General features: G+C 38.8%; 1 protein-coding gene across 4 annotated transcripts in view; it reads left to right on the forward strand.

The window, feature by feature from the left end:
• The window catches only part of POT1 (protection of telomeres 1), a 77,360-nt gene that overhangs the window by 41,978 nt on the left and 16,188 nt on the right, over positions 1 to 19,194 (forward strand). For 3 of the 4 annotated variants that reach the window (XR_010910031.1, XM_060777760.2, XM_060777761.2), the window contains 5 exons: positions 3,410 to 3,565; positions 15,335 to 15,498; positions 16,653 to 16,732; positions 17,223 to 17,264; positions 18,338 to 18,494. Coding sequence is in view for 3 of the 4 variants with exons in the window: in XM_060777760.2 (XP_060633743.2) it covers positions 3,410 to 3,565; positions 15,335 to 15,498; positions 16,653 to 16,732; positions 17,223 to 17,264; positions 18,338 to 18,494 (599 nt within the window). In the remaining variant the exon portion in view is untranslated. The remainder of the gene's footprint in view (positions 1 to 3,409; positions 3,566 to 15,334; positions 15,499 to 16,652; positions 16,733 to 17,222; positions 17,265 to 18,337; positions 18,495 to 19,194) is intronic. The other variant, XM_060777762.2, reaches the window with a different exon arrangement.

Genomic DNA, 19,194 nt, shown 5'->3' on the forward strand with positions numbered 1-19,194 from the left:
TGCAAAAAACCAAACTGAAGGTAATGGGATTAAAAGCTTGTTTTTCTGAGGCTCAGCCCAGACATGTCACAGTGCTCAATAGTGCTATCGTATTTTGTTTGAACTGGAAAATTGAAATATTGTACCACTCAGGTAGAAGATAACCTTTCGTCTCCCTTTGAAATGCAGCATATTGCGAACTAGCCTTATCAGTAAGAAGACAAGATTAAAGTGTTAAAAAAAAATGTTACATTTTTAAAGTATATATATATATATATATATATATATATATATATTCTACACATTGGTTGGTTCCTTTGCAGGAAGGGATCCAAAAGGCCATGCATTTTCTGCCAGTGATGCTCTGGGGATCCTCCTACAGAAACATTTTACAATCTAGAAATAACATTTTCTACAAGGGCGCAGAAGCTGATAGTCAGAAGTGATGATTCCTGTGTGCATGAATGCACTTTAGATATGTGTACATTGATGCATTTGGGTTCTGGCTTCAGGGTTCAAACAGGCCACTGGAGAGATTATTCCCTTTGTGAGACTTGACCTGTCATTATAACTCTGGAGATCCAGAAGTTGCTATCATTTACTGCTAGAGAATTGCAGTGATGCCATTTTCATTGCTGTTTTTCCAGCATGGCTATTCAGCGAGCCCTGATTAGGAAAGTATCACCTAAAAATATATCTTAATAGACAAATAAATGGATTGTAGAACAGATGAAGTCTGAACTCTCCCTCGAAGCCAAACAGATTGGCATACTTTGGATATATTACGAGAATATAAGACTCACTAGAAAAGGTAGTGGTGCTTAGAAAGGTAGAAGGTAGTTGGGAAAGAAAAATATTATACTACAGATGGATAGACACAATCAAGGAATCCATGTCCCTGAGTGGATAGTTGATGATGATGTGACTTGGAGGTCTCTCATTCATAGGGTCAACACAAGTCAAAATTGACTTGACAGACAGGCATTGGGTAGTTCAGGAAATTTGAAAAAAATGTATTTATTAATTAAAACCAATTCTAGCTCAACTAGAATGTTCCAACCCTTTGTATAAATGTGATCTAAAATGTCAGGACAATGCTGGATACATTCCTTAGGCCAGTCTTCTGTGCAGTCCTAGGTAAACAAATATTAATACTTTCATTGTTACCACCTTGTTAACTATTTCTTTAACCAGCATGGCTGGAACATAGTTGGGGGATACATGTAGTGAACCTAACATAAAGTAATGTGTAATCAGGAAGATGAATAACATTCTTCTGCCTATCTACTATATCATGGCAAGTCTATTAAAAGTAATTCATGATAGAATAATAGAATAGAATAAGATTTGTTCTTAAGCTTATGGACCTAATTTGCAAAGTTTCATTTTCAGAAAGGTGCAAGATAATGTAATTAGAAGAAAAGGCTATGGTGACATTCATCCTGTGTACACAAACATTCATTAGGCACTGCAGGTAGAAAAGGGAAATATTTTTAAAGGATTTTTGAGAAATATTTACTTCACCCACTAAAGTAACAGCTGTTTGCATAAATTCATGAGTCAAAATGATAGTTCTAAGCTGTGTGTGAATCTAAGTATAATCCTTTATTGTAACTACATTTTCTTGAAAGTATCAGTCTAAAATCTAAGCATCAGTGGTTATATTTACAGAGAGAGTATTACAATTTGGCATCAATAATAATAATAAAAAGTACAGTATTTCTGCTTCTGGCAGCCATACATATTGGGACATAATGCTAGGCATCTCATTAACTGACAAGATTTTTTTTTTAAAAAAAAAAGAAATTGCCCAAATTGCAATGCTGAGTTTTATGCCATAAATTTAAACAGAATCCCCTATATAAATAAAACAATGAGGTCATCCACAACTGATTAGAAATTTCAGTAGATTTCTCACATTTGGCAAGAATTGGGGTGTTCTGTCACCATTCAACTTGCAGGCAGGAAGGACCTACCATTGGTCATCAAGATGTTTTTTATTTTTTTTAAAAAAAAATGACTTTGTTTTTTCACCTAAATTACAATAGTTTCAAAGTTGAAATTCTAGAAAAGGGGGTCTTAGAAGGAAAAAAGCAGACCTGCAATAAGGCATTAGGAAATAATATTTGAGATCCTAAAGTAAGATTCGGGACAGGAAAAAGACTTTTTAAAAAGGTAGAAAAAATGAACTTCTCTGAGGTTCTGCTGATAAGATTACTGAGTTTACAGAAATGGAAATGGTCAAACAGGAGGCTACAGTGACTTCTTTGACAGATTTTTATTTTGTATCAAAAGCATTGCATAAATTAATATAAAACAGAGAAAAATAGAAGACGTGCAGGTGGCTAAATATCTTTTGACCAAAAACGGGCAACAGCAATGGCATTGTCTGTAGCCTCCAACAATTCTTCCTCTGTACATGAGGCAGGGCATAGTGGACAAGCATACAGATGCGGAGTTGTCTGTTCTACTCCACAGTCACATAAGGTGTGGGATTCTTTTCGGTAGTGCCATTTTGCCAGGTTGTCTTTTGTTCTGCCCACTCCACTTCTGAGTCTATTCGGGGACTTCCAAGTTGCCCATTCTTGATTTGCCCCTGGAGGAAGATCCTCATGAGGGGCATCCAGTTGGGGTTTCCTGGTTTAGCTGCCCAGAGGGATACCCTTGCTGTTGCTGGAGGGAAGCCAAGAGAAGTGATCGTTCTCATAAAGCTTTTCCTTGATTTGAGCCTACAGGGAAGAGGCTGGTAGCCGTGTACTGAGTGGTTTTCACAGTGTTCAACTTATCTTACATTTAGCAGCAACTTCCCGTCGTACATCGTGGGGGGGGGGGGGGGGGAGGCAATGCCAGCTAGCTTGTAGAGTTTATCAACAGGTGTAGGTTTAAGACATCCTGTGATTATTCTGCATGTTTAATTCATTGCTATGTTCACCTGCTTTACATGGGCAGGCCTATACAAAACAGGGAAGGCATACTCTGAGTCTTTGACAGATGTTAGATACAGATCTGCGCAACTCTGGGCACCCTATAGCAAGTAAAGGTAAAGTTTTCTCCTTGACACTAAGTCTAGTTGTGTCCGACTCTGGGGGGTAGTGCTCATCTCCATTTCTAAGCCAAGGAGCTGACATTTTCCGCATGTGCCTTCAAGGTCATGTGGCTGGCATGATTACATGGAGTGCCGTTACCTTCCCACCGAAGCAGTACCTATTGATCTACTCACATTTACATGTTTTTGAACTGCTAAGTTGGCAGAAGCTGGGGCTAACAGTGGGGGCTCATCCCGCTCCCTGGATTCAAACCACTGACATTTAACCCACCATGCCACTGGGGCCTTCCTATAGCAAGTTCTGTCCTATAATTTGGAATATTGCATATGTACCAACTTTGTATTTCCAGTTTTAAAGAGAAAATGAACTTTCTTTCATGATAGGTATGGGATGGCACAAAATGTCCCTTCCCTTCCTGGAAAGTGTTTGTTCAAGAAGATGACCTTGAAGGAGATGGCAATCTTATTCATCAACTAAGAAATCTGACAGTGGACATTTTACTGTATGATAATCATGTGCAGTTGGCAAAATCACTGAAGGTAATGGAACTCTCAGCTAATATGTCTTGGTTTTTGTTAAGTGTCATTTAATATTTGTGTTCTCATAACCATATGGCCTATATTTATTTAAACTGTGTACTTTTTCGTGATTATTCTGTTTGTTTATTTGTTTTTAAAGAATAACTGCACACACAAACTAAAGCTTCTGGGGGAAAATGAAAATATTGTACTAATTGCTTTAAATTGTGGTAAAAGTGAGCAGCTGTAGTACTCAGATTGTGGTATCATGCAATTCTGAGCATATGCAGAATGGATTGTGCTTTTTTCTGTCTTTGAATACTTTTCTGTAAATGAGAGAAACCATAGTTTAATTTGTAGTCCCTGTTATGGGCAATATTTTTATACTCGGTAAATAGGCTATTGCCTATGAAAGCTAGCATTAGTGATTGCTTCATTGAACAATCCATATCCTTCCCCGAGTGGCCCTGCAGTCTTCATTCTTCAAGGGAGAGAGAACAGTTTAACTAATCTAGTTAATGAATGCTTTTGTGCTTCTATATTGGGATCTTTGTAATCAGGAAAATTGGTCAAATGGTTCTTAAAGCAATACGGCTTGCTGTGTTGAAGCCTAAAGCTCACTGTAAAAACAATTTTGACTGATAAAATGAATAACAGGTAGAAATAGGTAGAGGCTTCTAAATCGTATGATCTGGCAACACAGAAACATTTTTGTGCCAGTTTTAAATTGGTTGATAAGAGAGGATTAAATTGTTTTTTTACTATGTCGTAAGGTTTTATACCAAAGTCTACACATAGTTTTATACCAAAGTCTCTGACATAAAAGACCTAACATGTAGTGTTTTGACTAGGACTCTGGGAGACCAGGGTTCAAATATCCTCTTAGCCATGGAAACCATTGGATAACTTCTCTTTGAGGAAGGCAGTGGCGAGCCTCCTTTGAAAAAAATCTTGTTTAGAAACCCCATAATATATTGATGTTTGAGTTACCAAAAATCAGAAACAACTTGAAGTGACTTCACATTAACATAGCTATTGTATAATGCTGCATCTTGTAAATACCATTGTAAAACTTAACCTTACATTGGTACCTTTTTAGATTGTCTGTGGGTTCAGTCAAAATGTCACATTTCAGTCAGCTACAGTTATTCAGTGCTTTAGCTTATTGGTTAAATCCTTGCCTCTATCTGATGTGTTGTTGCAATTCGGAGACATTGGATTACTTACTCTTCAGCACTACAACATCCAGAAACCCCTAGGTAGCTTGGTGACTGACTATGCTGGTTGAGGGTTTCAGGGAATAACATTTCTGAGTGTTGTAATTACATAACCCCATGTAAAGATCTCTTGTGTATAAGCAGGCTTTTCCTTTGATCTTGTACGATGCTGGTTCTTGCTGAGGGATCCTCTTGAACCTGAGATATATATATATATATATATATATATATATATATATATATACATACATACATACATACACACACACACACACACACACACACACACACACACACACACAAAGGGTGGGCCAAAAGTTATGAAGGGTTTTCAGTTGTTTTTCATTTTCAGTACCATAGCATCATAGTATATCTTGGAAACAAACTTATATTACAAGTGAAAAATCTTGTAAATGGCATCCAAGACTTTAGCATAACATACAGTATATATAGGACTCCTCCAAGACTTTTGGCCCACTCTGTATATCCTCAAAAGGCACACGTATGAAATGCAAGGCTCATGGGCCAAATCCAGCCCACTGTGCCATAATAATAATAGGCAGTTCCTTAACAAAATTGAAGGAAATGTTGATAAGGAGAAGACCTGGTTATGGCTCACTAATGGAGCACTGAAGAAGGAGACAGACGGCCTGATTCTTGCAGCCCAGGAGCAAGCCATCAGAACAAATGCAATTAAGGCCAGGAATGAAAAATCAGCTGATTACTCCAACTGCAGACTGTGCAAGGAAGCTGATGAAACCATTGATCATATCCTCAGCTACTGCAAGAAAACTGCACAGACGGACTACAGACAGAGGTACAACTCTGTGGTCCAAATGATTCATTGGAACTTATGTCATAAGTACCGCCTGCCAGTAGTAAAAAACTGGTGTAATCATAAGCCTTTAAAGTTAGTGGGAAATGAATACGCAAAAATACTGTGGGACTTTCTAATTCAGACTGAAAAAGTTTTGGAATATAATACACCAGACCTTACGATTGTGGAAAAGAAAAAAGTTTGGATTATTGATGTTGCCATACCAGGTAACAGTCAAATTGATGAAAAACAACAGGAAAAACTTAGCCGTTATCAGGACCTCAAAATCGAACTGCAAAGTCTCTGACATAAACTAGTACAGGTGGTCCCAGTGGTAATCAGCACACTGGGTGCCATGCCAAAAGATCTCAGCCGGCATTTGAAAAAAATCAACATTGACAAAATCACCATCTGTCAACTGCAAAAGACCACCTTACTTGGATCTGCGCGCATCATTCGAAAATACATCACATGGTCCTAAACGCTTGGAAAGTGTTTGACTTGTGATTTTGTGATACGAAATCCAGCATATATATCTTGTTTGCTGTGTCATACTGTGTTTAAGTACATGTTTATTTATTTATATCCCACCACTATCTCCCAGAGGGACTCGGGGCAGCTCACAAAACACTCAAGATGTGAAATGCAAAATCTCTTCTTCTTAGGCGATCCCTCGTAATCCGAGGATGATGGCCCTCCAAGGGTCTGTCGGTGGGTCCGTAGGTGACTAGAGCCCAATTCTTGATCTGCATCTTCTCCCGCAGTGAGGGCATCGGTTTCCAGGTGGAAGCCGGTCCTGGTCGGGATTGGCTTGATGCGCCTTCATCTTGGCATGTTTTTCTCTTTCGCCCTCCATTCGTGCCTCTTCAAACTCCACATCACTGCTGGTCACAGCTGTCTTCCAGCTGGAGTGCTCACAGGCCAGGGCTTCCCAATTCTCAGTGTCTATGCCAGAGTTTTTAAGGTTGGCTTTGAGCCCATCTTTAAATCTCTTTTCCTGCCTGCCAACATTCCATTTTCCATTCTTGAGTTCGGAGTAGAGCATCTGCTTTGGGAGACGGTGGTCGGGCATCCAGACAACATGGCCGGCCCAGCAGAGTTGATTGTGAAGGATGAGAAATGCAAAATACAGCAAGTGCAAAACAAAAGTAGACAATAAACAATCAACACAACATCATAAATTCACAGTACCCCCTGGTAAAAACAATAAAATACAGCAATTGCTGTAGATAAAACAGCAGTATTCAATCTCAGAAGTATAAAGTGCTAATAAAGAACCTAAAGCTTCTCATATATATATTATTAGAGAGTCTAAACATTGTTGAAGGTTTGTTGGAAAAGCCAAGACTTTAATTGTGGCCCATGAGGATTTCAATGCCAAAGCAGCATTGTTACACCTATACAGTCTGACAATGAGAAATGGCCCTTTGAAAGGCTGTTGTGGCCCTCAGTGAAAATGAGTTTGACACCCCTGTCAAAGGTAACTATTGTTTTAAGAATTCTCAGAAAAGGTAGCAAAAGGTAGAAAGGTTCAAGGTATGTAGGGAGACATACGTACATCCACACACACACAGTGAGAGAGAAATCCCAGCTTCTTTTTTTCAATCCACCACATCTCCTCTTAGCTCATTTCTTAGCCATTCAATTTCTTTAGAGTTGGGAGACAGGATTTTTATGTGTGTGAGAGAGGCTTTTTCTCTAGTTTCCTCTGTTTGAGGGTACTCCAGTTTTTTCTGTGGTAATGGGGTATGTTTTTCAGATGATGGGATTTCTTTGTAGCTAGTCTGGCATGCTTTTGCAGTTCATCACCTTCCAAAGTGAAATCAGTTGCAGTGAATTTACCAGCTGAAATAAACACATTAAACTGTTCTTCTCTGAACGATGGCCAGAATTATGGGGTTAGTTTTAGCCATTAAGTATTTGGATGCAGTCAAGAGCTGTGTTTTTCACAGAGAGCTCTCCTTTGCTTTTGATTTTTTCCCCAGGATTGTGTGTTATATAAATGGCTAATCAAATGGTAGGTTACTCTTTTCTATATCACTGTGTTCCCTCTTACAGTAACAGCTGGAGTTTGGAAATTGTGGTTTAATGTACAAATCCTTTTATACACAAATTCAATAGCAAAAGCTGTATGAAAACTAAATGCTTAATTTTATTTTTTTAAATGATAACATAATTGAAAATATGCCAGTGAACACGAAAGCATGCAATAGAAGAAAAATATGGGGAGGGAACCTGGGTGGCAGAGGTACATTATGTTTCATTTTTAAACTGAGAGCATGGTGTGAAGTTATTTTGCAGTACTTTTGCCAACAGCAGTTTATCTAAAGTGCTGTGTTGTTTGAACTTGAATGTAATGCAAATCTTGAATGTCACATAATTTCAGGAATTACATTCTACTTGAATAGGAAATTATGATGCAGACTTTATTTGCTGTTGATAAAAATAGGTTTTGCCATCTAGTCTGCAATGGCGTCGATTATTTTCACAGGTAATATTCTACATTTTCCAAGCACATGTTGCATTCAGTGTAATTTAGTCACACTGGCTCCTGCATGTACTATTGATCAGAATATTTATTTATGGATAGGTTCACCTCAGGGTCTTGGTAATTTGGAAACGACTTCAGGCCACACAACAACTTCTAAGGCAGTTCTTCAACATGGACTTAGTTGTCCCTTCTCTTGCTTGGGCAGAAATAATTACTGGAGAAGCTCCCAGGAACTGTTTACCACATGAAATGTGTGTGATACAGAATTGTTTCTGATATCTACTGTGCCCAAACTTCCCTGTGTTCATGATGTTGGAAGATGCACGATATCCATCCTCAGATTTGACAGGACCTGTGCGAACAGCCTCAGCATATTGTCGAAGGCTTTCATGGCTGGAATCACTAGGTTCTTGTAGGTGTTTTCGGGCTATCGGGCCATGTTCTAGAGGCATTTCTCCTGATGTTTCGCCTGCATCTATGGCAAGCATCCTCAGAGGTAGTGAGGTCTGTTGGAAATAGGAAAATGGGTTTATATATCTGTGGAATGACTGGGGTGGGGCAAAGAGCTCTCTGCTGAAGCTAGGTGTGAATGTTTCAGCTGACCACCTTCATTAGCATTTGAAGGCCTGGCTGAGCCTGGGAAAATGTTCTGTTGAGAGGTGTTAAGATGTGCCTGGTTGTTTCCTCTCTGCTGTTTTGTGTTGTAATTTTAGAGTTTTTTAATACTGGTAGCCAGATTTTGTTCATTTTCATGGTCTCCTTTCTGTTGAAATTGTCCACATGCTTGTGGATTTCAATGGCTTCTCTGTGTAGTCTGACATGGTGGTTGTTGGAGTGGTCCAGCATTTCTGTGTTCTCAAATAATATGCTGTGCCCAGGCTGGTTCATCAGGTGCTCTGCTATGGCTGACTTCTCTGGTTGAAGCAGTCTGCAGTGCCTTTCATGTTCCTTGATTCGTGTTTGGGTGCTGCATTTGGTGGTCTCTATGTAGACTTGTCCACAGCTTCATTGTATACGGTAGACTCCTGCAGAGGGGAGAGGATCCCTCTTGTCCTTTGCAGGCGAAACGTCAGGAGAAATGCCTCTAGAACATGGCCCTATAACCCGAAAACACCTACAAGAACCTAGCCTCAGCATATCTTAATACATAGCATTAGAGGGACTTTAGGCTGAAAGTATGATGAAAAGCATATCTGTTACAAATGTGGCCATGTTTTAGTGATAATTTACAAACATACAACAAGGTACTGCAGTTTGGAAAGTAGTTGCCTTCAGTAGTTAGTACGCATTATGAGTATTGTGTTCTAGACCTTTGTGGGTCCTGACCCCAAATAGGCTCCCTTTAGCTTTAGTTCAATGTTGGGGGGAAATGGCCACAGTAAAGGTTTTATGAAAATCATCTAGTTGCTGCTTTAGACATTTACATGAATCTGTTGGCCAGTGTTTACAGTGGATTGTGCAGGTGTTTCAGCTGGACCATAAAAAGGGAAATCGGAGTGTGGTGGAGTCTACTTGACTCTCTGGAGGTTTTTAACCAGAGGCTGGATGACCATCTGTCAGGGGTGTTTTGACTGTCTAAACAGCAATACCAGATTAATTACAAAAGTGCCAGTCTTCATGCCAGTTATTACCTCTGCATAAGAAGAAGACATCCACAGGACTGGTAACAAAAAAAAAAAAAAATCAAATGCTTAGAGAAGAATTCCTTTCTGCACATACACCCTGCATCCAAATAAGACTGACAATACTTTAGCATAAAAGCATTTTCCTGCATGGCAGGGGGTTGGACTATATGGCTTTTAGGGTGTCTTATAAGTCTTTGATTGTACAATTTTATGCTAAAACATTGTCAGTCTTCATTGGATGTCAGTGTGTATGTGCAGAAAGGAATTTTCCTCTAAGTATTTGGGTTTGTTTTTTTTGGGGGGGGGGGGGGGTTGTTTTTTTGTTACCAATCCTGTGGATGTCTTCTTCTTATGCAGAGGTGATGTCATTTTGGCAGTATGAAGACTGGCACTTTTGAAATGAATTTGGTATTGCTGTTTACATTTAGAAACCCAAAGTACACTGAAACATTATTCCCACCCCTCGCCACACATACTCGAATACACCTCTCTCTGAACTTCTTTGGTGTTTCTTCACCCACTGGGCCAAGGTAACAATTCATCTTACTTCATGTGCACAGTTTATTTTATGTTTAGTTTTTGAGCATTTAAATGTGCAATCAGTCTGTATGCAAGTCAGTGGAGCATGAGGCGTCTAAATGTAGCTGAATGTTTGACTTGATGCGGAAAAAAGGCCTGGGAAGGCAATTTTCAGTAGGCTGATTTTCACTGCAAGCTGAGCGGTGATACAGAGGACTGGGATTCAGTTAGAAGCCTTAGTCTCACAACTGATGTACAATACAACATTAACAATGAACTACACTGATGCAGCCATCTCCAACAGAGTTTCCAAAGTATAATCTATTCTTTCTGCCCAGTTAGCAATTTGCAAGGGAAAGGAGCAGATTATAAGATTGTTATTTATTATTTTTTATTATTATTTACAGTTCTTATATTCCGCCCTTCTCACCCCGCAGGGGACTCAGGGCGGATTACAGTAAACACATATATGGCAAACATTCAATGCCAGTTTGACAAACAACATTTAACAGACAAAGGCTATTTAACTTTTTTCTGGCCGCCAGGGGAGCTGCTGCTTTTCATCGTCCATCAACGACACCGATGAAGTTCTTCCGCATTCCACATTCCCCGGAGTCTTCTTTCTTTATGGCCTCATAAATTAGTTAAATTTAGCCTCCCACACAAGGTGGTCCCTTATTTTCCTACTTGACAGATGAAACTGTCTTTTGGGTTGCAAAGGTCGACAACGGGCTACACAATGGCTGGACACCCACTCCAGCCCGGGCTGGCTTCGAACTCATGACCTTTTGGTCAGAGTGATCTTTAATGCAGCTGACACTCAGCCAGCTGCGCCACAATCCCGGTGTTGAGTTTAAAATATCTCTGGCAAAGACACTCTTTGGCTGGATCTACACTGCCCTATATCCCAGGATCTGATCCCAGATTATCTGCTTGAACTGTATTATATTTGCCTCCACTGCCATATAATCTGGGATAACAAGAAAATATGGGATCAGATCCTGGGATACAGGGCAGTGTAGAAGGTCCCCCAGTTACAGTGTTGTTTTAAGTCCACCCAGCCATCTTGTCCAACCTATCCATCATACAGGTTGAGCATTTATTTTCCAAAGTATCTGGGACCAGAAATATTTGTTTCAGGTTTCCCCCCATAATTTAGAATATGTGCATGTATATAATGAGATACCTTTAAGATGGACATAATGACATACCTTGGTGACGATGGCCAAAGTCTAAACACAGCATTCATTTATGATTCATATATACCTTATAGAAAATATATTTTTTATATTTTTGTGCATGAAACAAAGTATCTGCACACTGAGCTACCAGGAAACATAAGTGTCACTACCTTAATCATCCATGTGAACAATTATGGAGTATTTGGGATTTCCAGAGAAGAGATGCTCAACTTGTACCTCATTTGAATGTGGAATGGACATAATTTGGTTTGGAATTAATTAGTAAGGTTTCAAGAAATGTTTCATACTAAATAAGAAAGAAATGGTTTGTTGGGTTAGTATCTTCAAGCGGTTGTAGAGTTTGGGAAAATAAGATCTTATAGTTCAGTAGTTCTCAACCTTTCTAATGCAGAAGGAGGCGAGGGGCGGGCGAGTGGCTCCACAAGCGCCTAGGCCGCGCACGAAGCCATCTGCCTGTCCCTCGCCTCTTTCTGATCCCAGAAGGAGGCGAGGGACGGGAGGATGGCTTCGCTCGCGGCCTAGGCGCCCGTGGAGCCACTTGCCCGTCCCTCGCCTCCTTATGCATTAGAAAGGTTGAGAACCACTGAACTACAAGATCTTATTTTCCCAAACTCCACAACGTTCACATTTGGGCATATTGAGGATTTGTGCCAAGTTTCTTCCAGATCCTCCATCCTCCTCATCCTCCGTCCCTTGCCTCCTTCTGGGATCAAAAAGAGATGAGGGATGGGCGAGTGGCTTCGCTCGCAGCCTAGGCAGGCGTGGAGCCACTCACCTGTCGCTCTCTTCCTTCTGCCATCAGAAGGAGGCGAGGGACAGGCGGATGGCTTCGCGTGCGGCCTAGGCCACATGCGGAGCCACTCGCCCGTCCCTCGCCAATTTCTCATCCCAGATGTAGGCTAGGGACGGGCGGATGGCTCCATGGACGGCTAGGCATTCAGGACTGCAGGAAGAAGTTTACTCACCCTTCAGCCCAGAACAGAGGGTCTTCAAGAAATTGTGAGTCTGCTTCCTGCGTGCCTTTTCATCCAAAGCCCCTCCTCCTGACTACCCACAGATCTCTGGGAAGATCAGGAGGAACAGCTTACCAGGAGTGCCATTGGCTCAGGGGGTCAGCCTCCATTTTGGAGGGGGCGTGACCAGCCAATGTGGCTTTGCGACCCCCAGAAAATGGCTGAACAACCCCCCGAGGCGTCGCGACCTCCAGGTTGAGAACCACCATTCTAATAGGACTAGCCCCTAACCTACTTACTTAGGTGATCCCTCATTGTCAGAGTATGATTGCCTTCCAAGTGTTAGTGTCTTGGCAGTCAATACTTAGGTGACTTCAGAGCCCTATTCTTGACCCGCATGTTCTTCCACATTGAGGACATTGATTTCCAGGTGGAAGGTAGTTCCGATCAGGGTTGGCATCATGCGCCTTCCTCTTGGCAGGTTTCTCCCTTTTGACCTCCATTCGTGCCTCTTCAAATTCCACAGCATTGCTGGTCACAGCTGACCTCCAGTTAGAGCACTCAAGGGCCAGGGCTTCCCAGTCCTCACTCTCTATGCTACTGTTTTTAAGGTTAGCTTTAAGCCCATCTTTAAATCTCTTTTTCCTGTCCACCAACATTCCGTTTTCCATTCTTGATTTGGGAGTATAGTAACTATATTCTAGCCTCTAAAATGTATTCCTAATCCTCTATCATGGCTGCTTTTTCAGAGCTTTGTTAGAGACGTTTTGTGGTCTTACTATATTATGAGAACCAGAAAAATGATAAGATGATTCTAAGTTGCTCTTCCCACAGGAAATCATTTTCTATTTTTTGGGTATGTCTGATTACTATTCCCAAACCAAGCAGAGCAATAAAGTCGGTTGTTGAACCCTCACATCATTGATTCATTAGGTCAGTTTTGGCTAGGGTTTACATTTGGATTGAATCTTCTATTTTGCATTTCATACTAGTAGCATAAAAAAGTGACCTTCAATCCAAGAGCATTATACTAATTGAATAAAGGCAATATATTTTATTCTCTGTATATCTGGCATTCGACATCACTGTAGCCAAAATAGGAATGTCCATTCTCAAAGGGGGTGAGTTTGCAGATCTGAACAAGCTCAAGTCTTATTGGAAGTACATGTGGTCCAATATGGTCTGAATATGTTTGCTAGTCAGAGAAAACCAACTATGGACATAGAATGCAGAACATATGTTTGCTAGTCAGAGAAGACAGATAATCTAATCCAGGAGACAGTGGGAACGGAGTTGGAGGAAGAAATCCAATAGAGTATCCTGGAGAAGAACATGACTGGCTACTTGATTGAAACAGAAAACAGGGAGCCATTGATTTTAATCTTTTGTTGTCAACTGTCTCTAATAGTGTGCATTTCTGCCTAGTGCTTATAAAGATATATACAAGGTGATGTAATTAATTATCATCTTTTTGTGCCTTAATCCTTAAATCCAAACCCAACTTTTGTAGTTTTTTTAAGTTCTTTAATTTTCTACGCTTCAATTGATTATTGGAATTTTATTTTGGCAAATAGAAACAAGGATGTACAATGCTGCCCTCAAAAGGAAAATATTAAGATTGCAGTTTGTTATATGAATACAATCCACAATCACCTTCTGGCGGTAGGAAAAGATAAGGTGGCAGACAGCACCAATTTTGTAAGATCATAGTATTAAAATTCTTTGCCAGTTTGCGGAATCTGTTTCTCAGGGCTAACTAAGAATTTCAACAATTAAATCGTGACAAGCATGAGAGATCAGTTTACACACAGTTTATTGATAGCCACCTTCATTCTTCAAGGATTCACTGAGGACATAATCTAATATGAATCATGCCAGTTAGAACATTTAAACATATATGTTAAGATATGTCCCACTTGCTAATCCTGCTAAGTTTATAATCTGATTGTAATTCTGTGTGCTACTGTCTGGTGTGGGCTGTGTATGTGTTTGTATGTGTGAATGGGACTGTCAGATTTCTCAGATGCATTATACTTTCATAAATAGTTTTCTATCACACTGTTGTTATTATTGAAATAAAGTAGTGTATTTGCAGTTAATAACGCAGTGGTGAGTATGAAGACAGTTGGATCCAAGCCAACCTCACTGTTGTGTCATTTATCAATATTACCATAAGCTTAACTTTTCAAAGCATGACCAGTTATACAGCATGAAGACATGTGTTTCTTTTTTTTTCCCGTTTTTCTATTGTTTGATGAAAACATTTTCTAGTAAGATAGAAATCCTGATTTTTAGGTTGAGCCTTTTGGGTTTACAGTCTTACTAAAATAAAAGGCTTGTGATACTTTAACACCATCTAATGGATATTAAAGGAAGCAGAAATACTTTTACAGAGCAAAATTGGGAACTCTTTTCCTGTCTTCCTTATTGTATCTTAAATAGCGTAAAAAATCACATCTTATTTGGAATACAAATTTGCTGCAAGAAACTTCCAAATAATAAAAGACTTCAAGGAGCAATTACTCATTAATACAGACCAAAAGAAGACATTGTTGCTGCTGCTGTTGTTACTTTATACTACGGTAATTATTTATATCACAACCCCATAACTGGAGCTCAATTGAGACTCAAAGCAGCTCACAATTAAAAAATAAATAAAAACATAAAAAGTGCACATCAAAGTAGAATTTAACTATTTACAGTATTAAAACAGTTCACTCCTTGTGTTAAATACTGAAGTTAAATACCAAATTGTGTGGGGTTTTTTTTAAAAAAAATACACAGATAATGAAACTGCAGTCAGTAAACCGTATAATCTCTAGTGAGTATTTTAACATTGGCAACACATTATAATTTATAGGAAAATGGGCTACATCACTATTGATACAAATTCCTTTTATTCAAACATACTTAGGACAAAACTCGTATGAAGAATAATGGTCTTGTCTTTTTTGTATATATTTAAGGTTGGAAGCATTATTAGACTGTACAGTTTGCATGTAAAAATCTACAACTCTGAAGAAAAGCCTGATGTTTCATACCTGCAGTTTCATCTTCATGGTGGTACTGGCTATGGCCGTGGGTTTACTGTGCTGTCAGAAAGCCACACAGATGCCGTGGAATTAAAGGCGTGAGTAAATATTTAAGACAGATGTCACCTTGGAAAAAAAAATGATAAATAATGCTGTAATCAGGGGGATTTATTGCTTGTACTGATAAGCAGTTGATATTAGGAATCTTGCCTGTGTAATATTGATCCCACAATTCCTAGATTCCCCAGATGGCATCTTCATAGATTTATATCCGGCCTCCCAAAAACTTACATTTGGTCTGAGATAAATCTTACAGCATTCTTATAATGATTACGTAAACATAGTGTACACTTTTAAACAATATAGACAAGCTAAATATATGCTTAGAAAATAAAATTTGTAGTGAACAAATAATCTTTAGATTCACTAAATCTTTTAAAAACTGACAAGACCATCTTAGGATCTTCCTCAGCAAAAATGTTTCAGGCAGACATACTTTATATGGACACAATGCAAGCATTGGTTCTCCGGCATGTTTTATTTATTTATTTATTTTATCGGGAGCAACTTGGGAAACTACAAGTTGCTTCTGGTGTGAGAAAATTGGCCGTCTACAAGGATGTTACCCAGGGGATGTCCAGATATTTGATGTTTTATCATCCTTGTGGGAGGCTTCTCTCATGTCCCCGCATGGGGAGCTGGAGCTGACAGAGGGAGCTCAACCTGCTCTCCCCAGATTCGAAGCGCTGACCTGTTGGTCAGCAGTCTTCCAGCACAAGGGCTTAATATAAATTAAATGGGTTCCTGATTATACACCAAAGTAATATATACCCACAAATACAACAGTATGTATAGTTCAATAATCAATAAACAGGTATGAAATATAAACTTATATTGGATAAACAAGTACAAATTTACAAGTATGAAGTTGATGCTCCATACATCAGAATGAATATCAAACTAAACATAATTTTGCCGCTTGTGAAGCCAGTCAGTTGAACTGAAGAGTCTGTAGAGCACATAACCGGTTTTGACTTTTTTTAGTCTAAAATACCACTTCACAGGTGGTAAATTAATGTTTAGTTTGAGTCTAAACATAAATTTTTAGTTAAAAAGACTAAAAAAAGTCAAAACCAGTCGTATGCTCTACACAAAGTAGAATAAGATACACCGGTAATAGCTTTTACAGGTTTTTTGAGATCTGGTATGCTCTCCTGATAACCTGCGAAGCCACTTTATTATTCATTTTCAGATTCTTGGATACTGTTGACTTGACATCAAATGAGCATTCAGAACCATCTTTTCCAGAATTTGATACCACTTATATTCCATGTAAGATATGTATTATTTTTCACATATGAAGGAATAGCTTTCAAAAGATCCCAGGAGTTTAAATAATGGGCTTATTTAGTCTTAAAGCAGATAAGCTTTTAGTTAGAGCTGCCAAATTGAGGAGTTTTGAACATATGTGGAATATGCCTTTATTTGTTATTTTCTGTATTGTTCGAAGCAACATGTTAGAATAACTTTAAAAAGTTTACTTTGAGGAAAGTGTTAATCTCTTCTGTACTACTTTGGGGGCTCTTTTGAGCTGAGAGGTGACAAAGACATGTAATAAATAATCTATATATGGAATCATGGTCAATGTAATCTAAAAAGAGATCAGCAGAAATGTTGTAAGAAGTCAGTATTCATGGATTTCATTGCCTATCCATGCCATGTCTTGTTTCCTTGATGACATTTTAAAAATATTGTTTTGTCTTGTTGATCATTTGGAAATGTGATGAATTAAAGAAAATGAATATCCTTTCTTTTATCTAAGTAGGATCCCGTGTGGACAGATTCCAACAGTTATCAGTAACAGGTAGGAATCTCGTGTTCAGTTTATCACACATCTATACTAGATCTGCCCAAACAATTGGGTTTTCTACCATCCCTCTGAGCTATAGTCTATTGTGTCACCAGGAAATTGTTATCTGCACACAAAACTCCCCTGCAATGGGGTAAAACATCTGCCAGAATGGGAGGACACCTTGAAGTTAGCAGTTGACATTCCATTCTGTTTACAAAATCTATTTTCTCAGTAGCTTATTTCTTTAGTACCTTGTTTCTTTCATATCAATTGGAAGAGATTACAAGGACAATTTAGTCAATTTTCCCTGCACGTGCAATAACATGCAACTAAAGCACTCCCAAAAGATGTCCATCTTACCTCTGTTTAAAGAACTCCAAAGAAGAGGAGGGTCCATCACCCTTTGAAATATCTATTCCACTTCCGAACAGCACCTACATACAGTAAATAAGATTTTTCCTAATGTTTAGATGGAATCTTTTTTATGTAAAGTCAATCCTCCATGAGCTTTTGACTTTTGCAGATTTAATTAATGTGCTCTTTAGGAATCTCTAGGTACTCCAGTGCAATTCTGAGATCAGTTTCCAGGAGTTGTGTTGAAAGACCTAGAAATTCATAGAGAGGTATTCTCACAAATAAGAAAGTAATTATGTGTGTGTGTGTGTATCTACACACACACACAAACAAACATATAGTTATAAAGATTTCTATAATCCCAAAACACAAGAACAATAAAAATTGGAAGTTTTTTATTTGCTATTTTTCGATTTTTAATTATTTTAATGGGTTCCTGTGCCCCTAACCCCAGCAAATGTGGAGGCTTGACTGTAATTTGAATCCATTGGTTTATTATCTATTTTCCAAACCACCAGAAAACATATTTTTATTGAATACATTACATTTATATATTTATAGAAGAATATCTGTCATAGTCCATAGAATAAGTGAACAATTAGATGAAGTCGTTAATATTAAATGCAGCACTCCAGCAGTGATTCAACACCTCCCCCCTCCACACACACAATCAAAATATTGTTTACTATTTGGGTTGTATAAGTGTTTGTCATTCTTTTAATATTTTACAGTACTAACTGATCACCAGCATCTGGATGTGACAGCACTGAGTACTATTATCAACAGCAGGCATCCCCAGCAATATCGTGTCAGAGCTAAACTGAGAAGATTTGAACCTGTGAAGCTCCATCAGTCGGTTAAACTCCATTGTCCTCAGTGCAATTGTTTGTAAGTGCCTTAAAACAATTCCCAAGTTATGAACAAGATAGGTTTGTTCTTAAGTTGAATTTGTATGTAAGTCAAAAGAGATACTTTTTTAAAGTGTAACTCCATCCAAATATATATATATACTTAAGCTTTGGTTAAGCTTTGGTTAGCCTAGGGAAGGATTAACACCCCTGTGGTGTTTGTTTTGCTGTCTTTGCTCTTGTTCAGAAGAGTTCACCTTACTTTCTGCCCCTGTGATAATTGGATTTTGAAAAAAATTGGCTTGTTGTGGAAACAAGGATTGGTGATAAAGCTTCAGTAGAGGTACCTTTCCCCATGACAGCTCTCCCAGGAGTGAATTTCCCTTTCTAGGGGGAGATTTCTCTCACTTCCTGTTGTCTCATCCCTGTTCCTAACTCTGAGTAGTTTTATGTCTGTTGTTTGTAACTCGAGGACTGCCTATACATCTTTCTTGTAATCTCATAGTGCTGTTTTGTAGTTCAGTTCGTTTTTTTAGTTCAGTTTCATCCCAAAATGTACAGTCAGATGAAGTACCTATTGTTATTTTCATGTCACCTTATCATGCATCCTAAATACTTTCAGAAGGGATTTCTAGATTTTAAAAAAAACAACGATACGTAACTACAGTATCTTTCTTCCAGTATTATTGTTGTTGTTAGTGATGCTTATTAAAGTGCTTCGTTTCACTCTGCCTTCACTT

Source organism: Anolis sagrei, chromosome 5, assembly GCF_037176765.1.
Source record: "Anolis sagrei isolate rAnoSag1 chromosome 5, rAnoSag1.mat, whole genome shotgun sequence".
NCBI lineage: Eukaryota > Metazoa > Chordata > Lepidosauria > Squamata > Dactyloidae > Anolis > Anolis sagrei.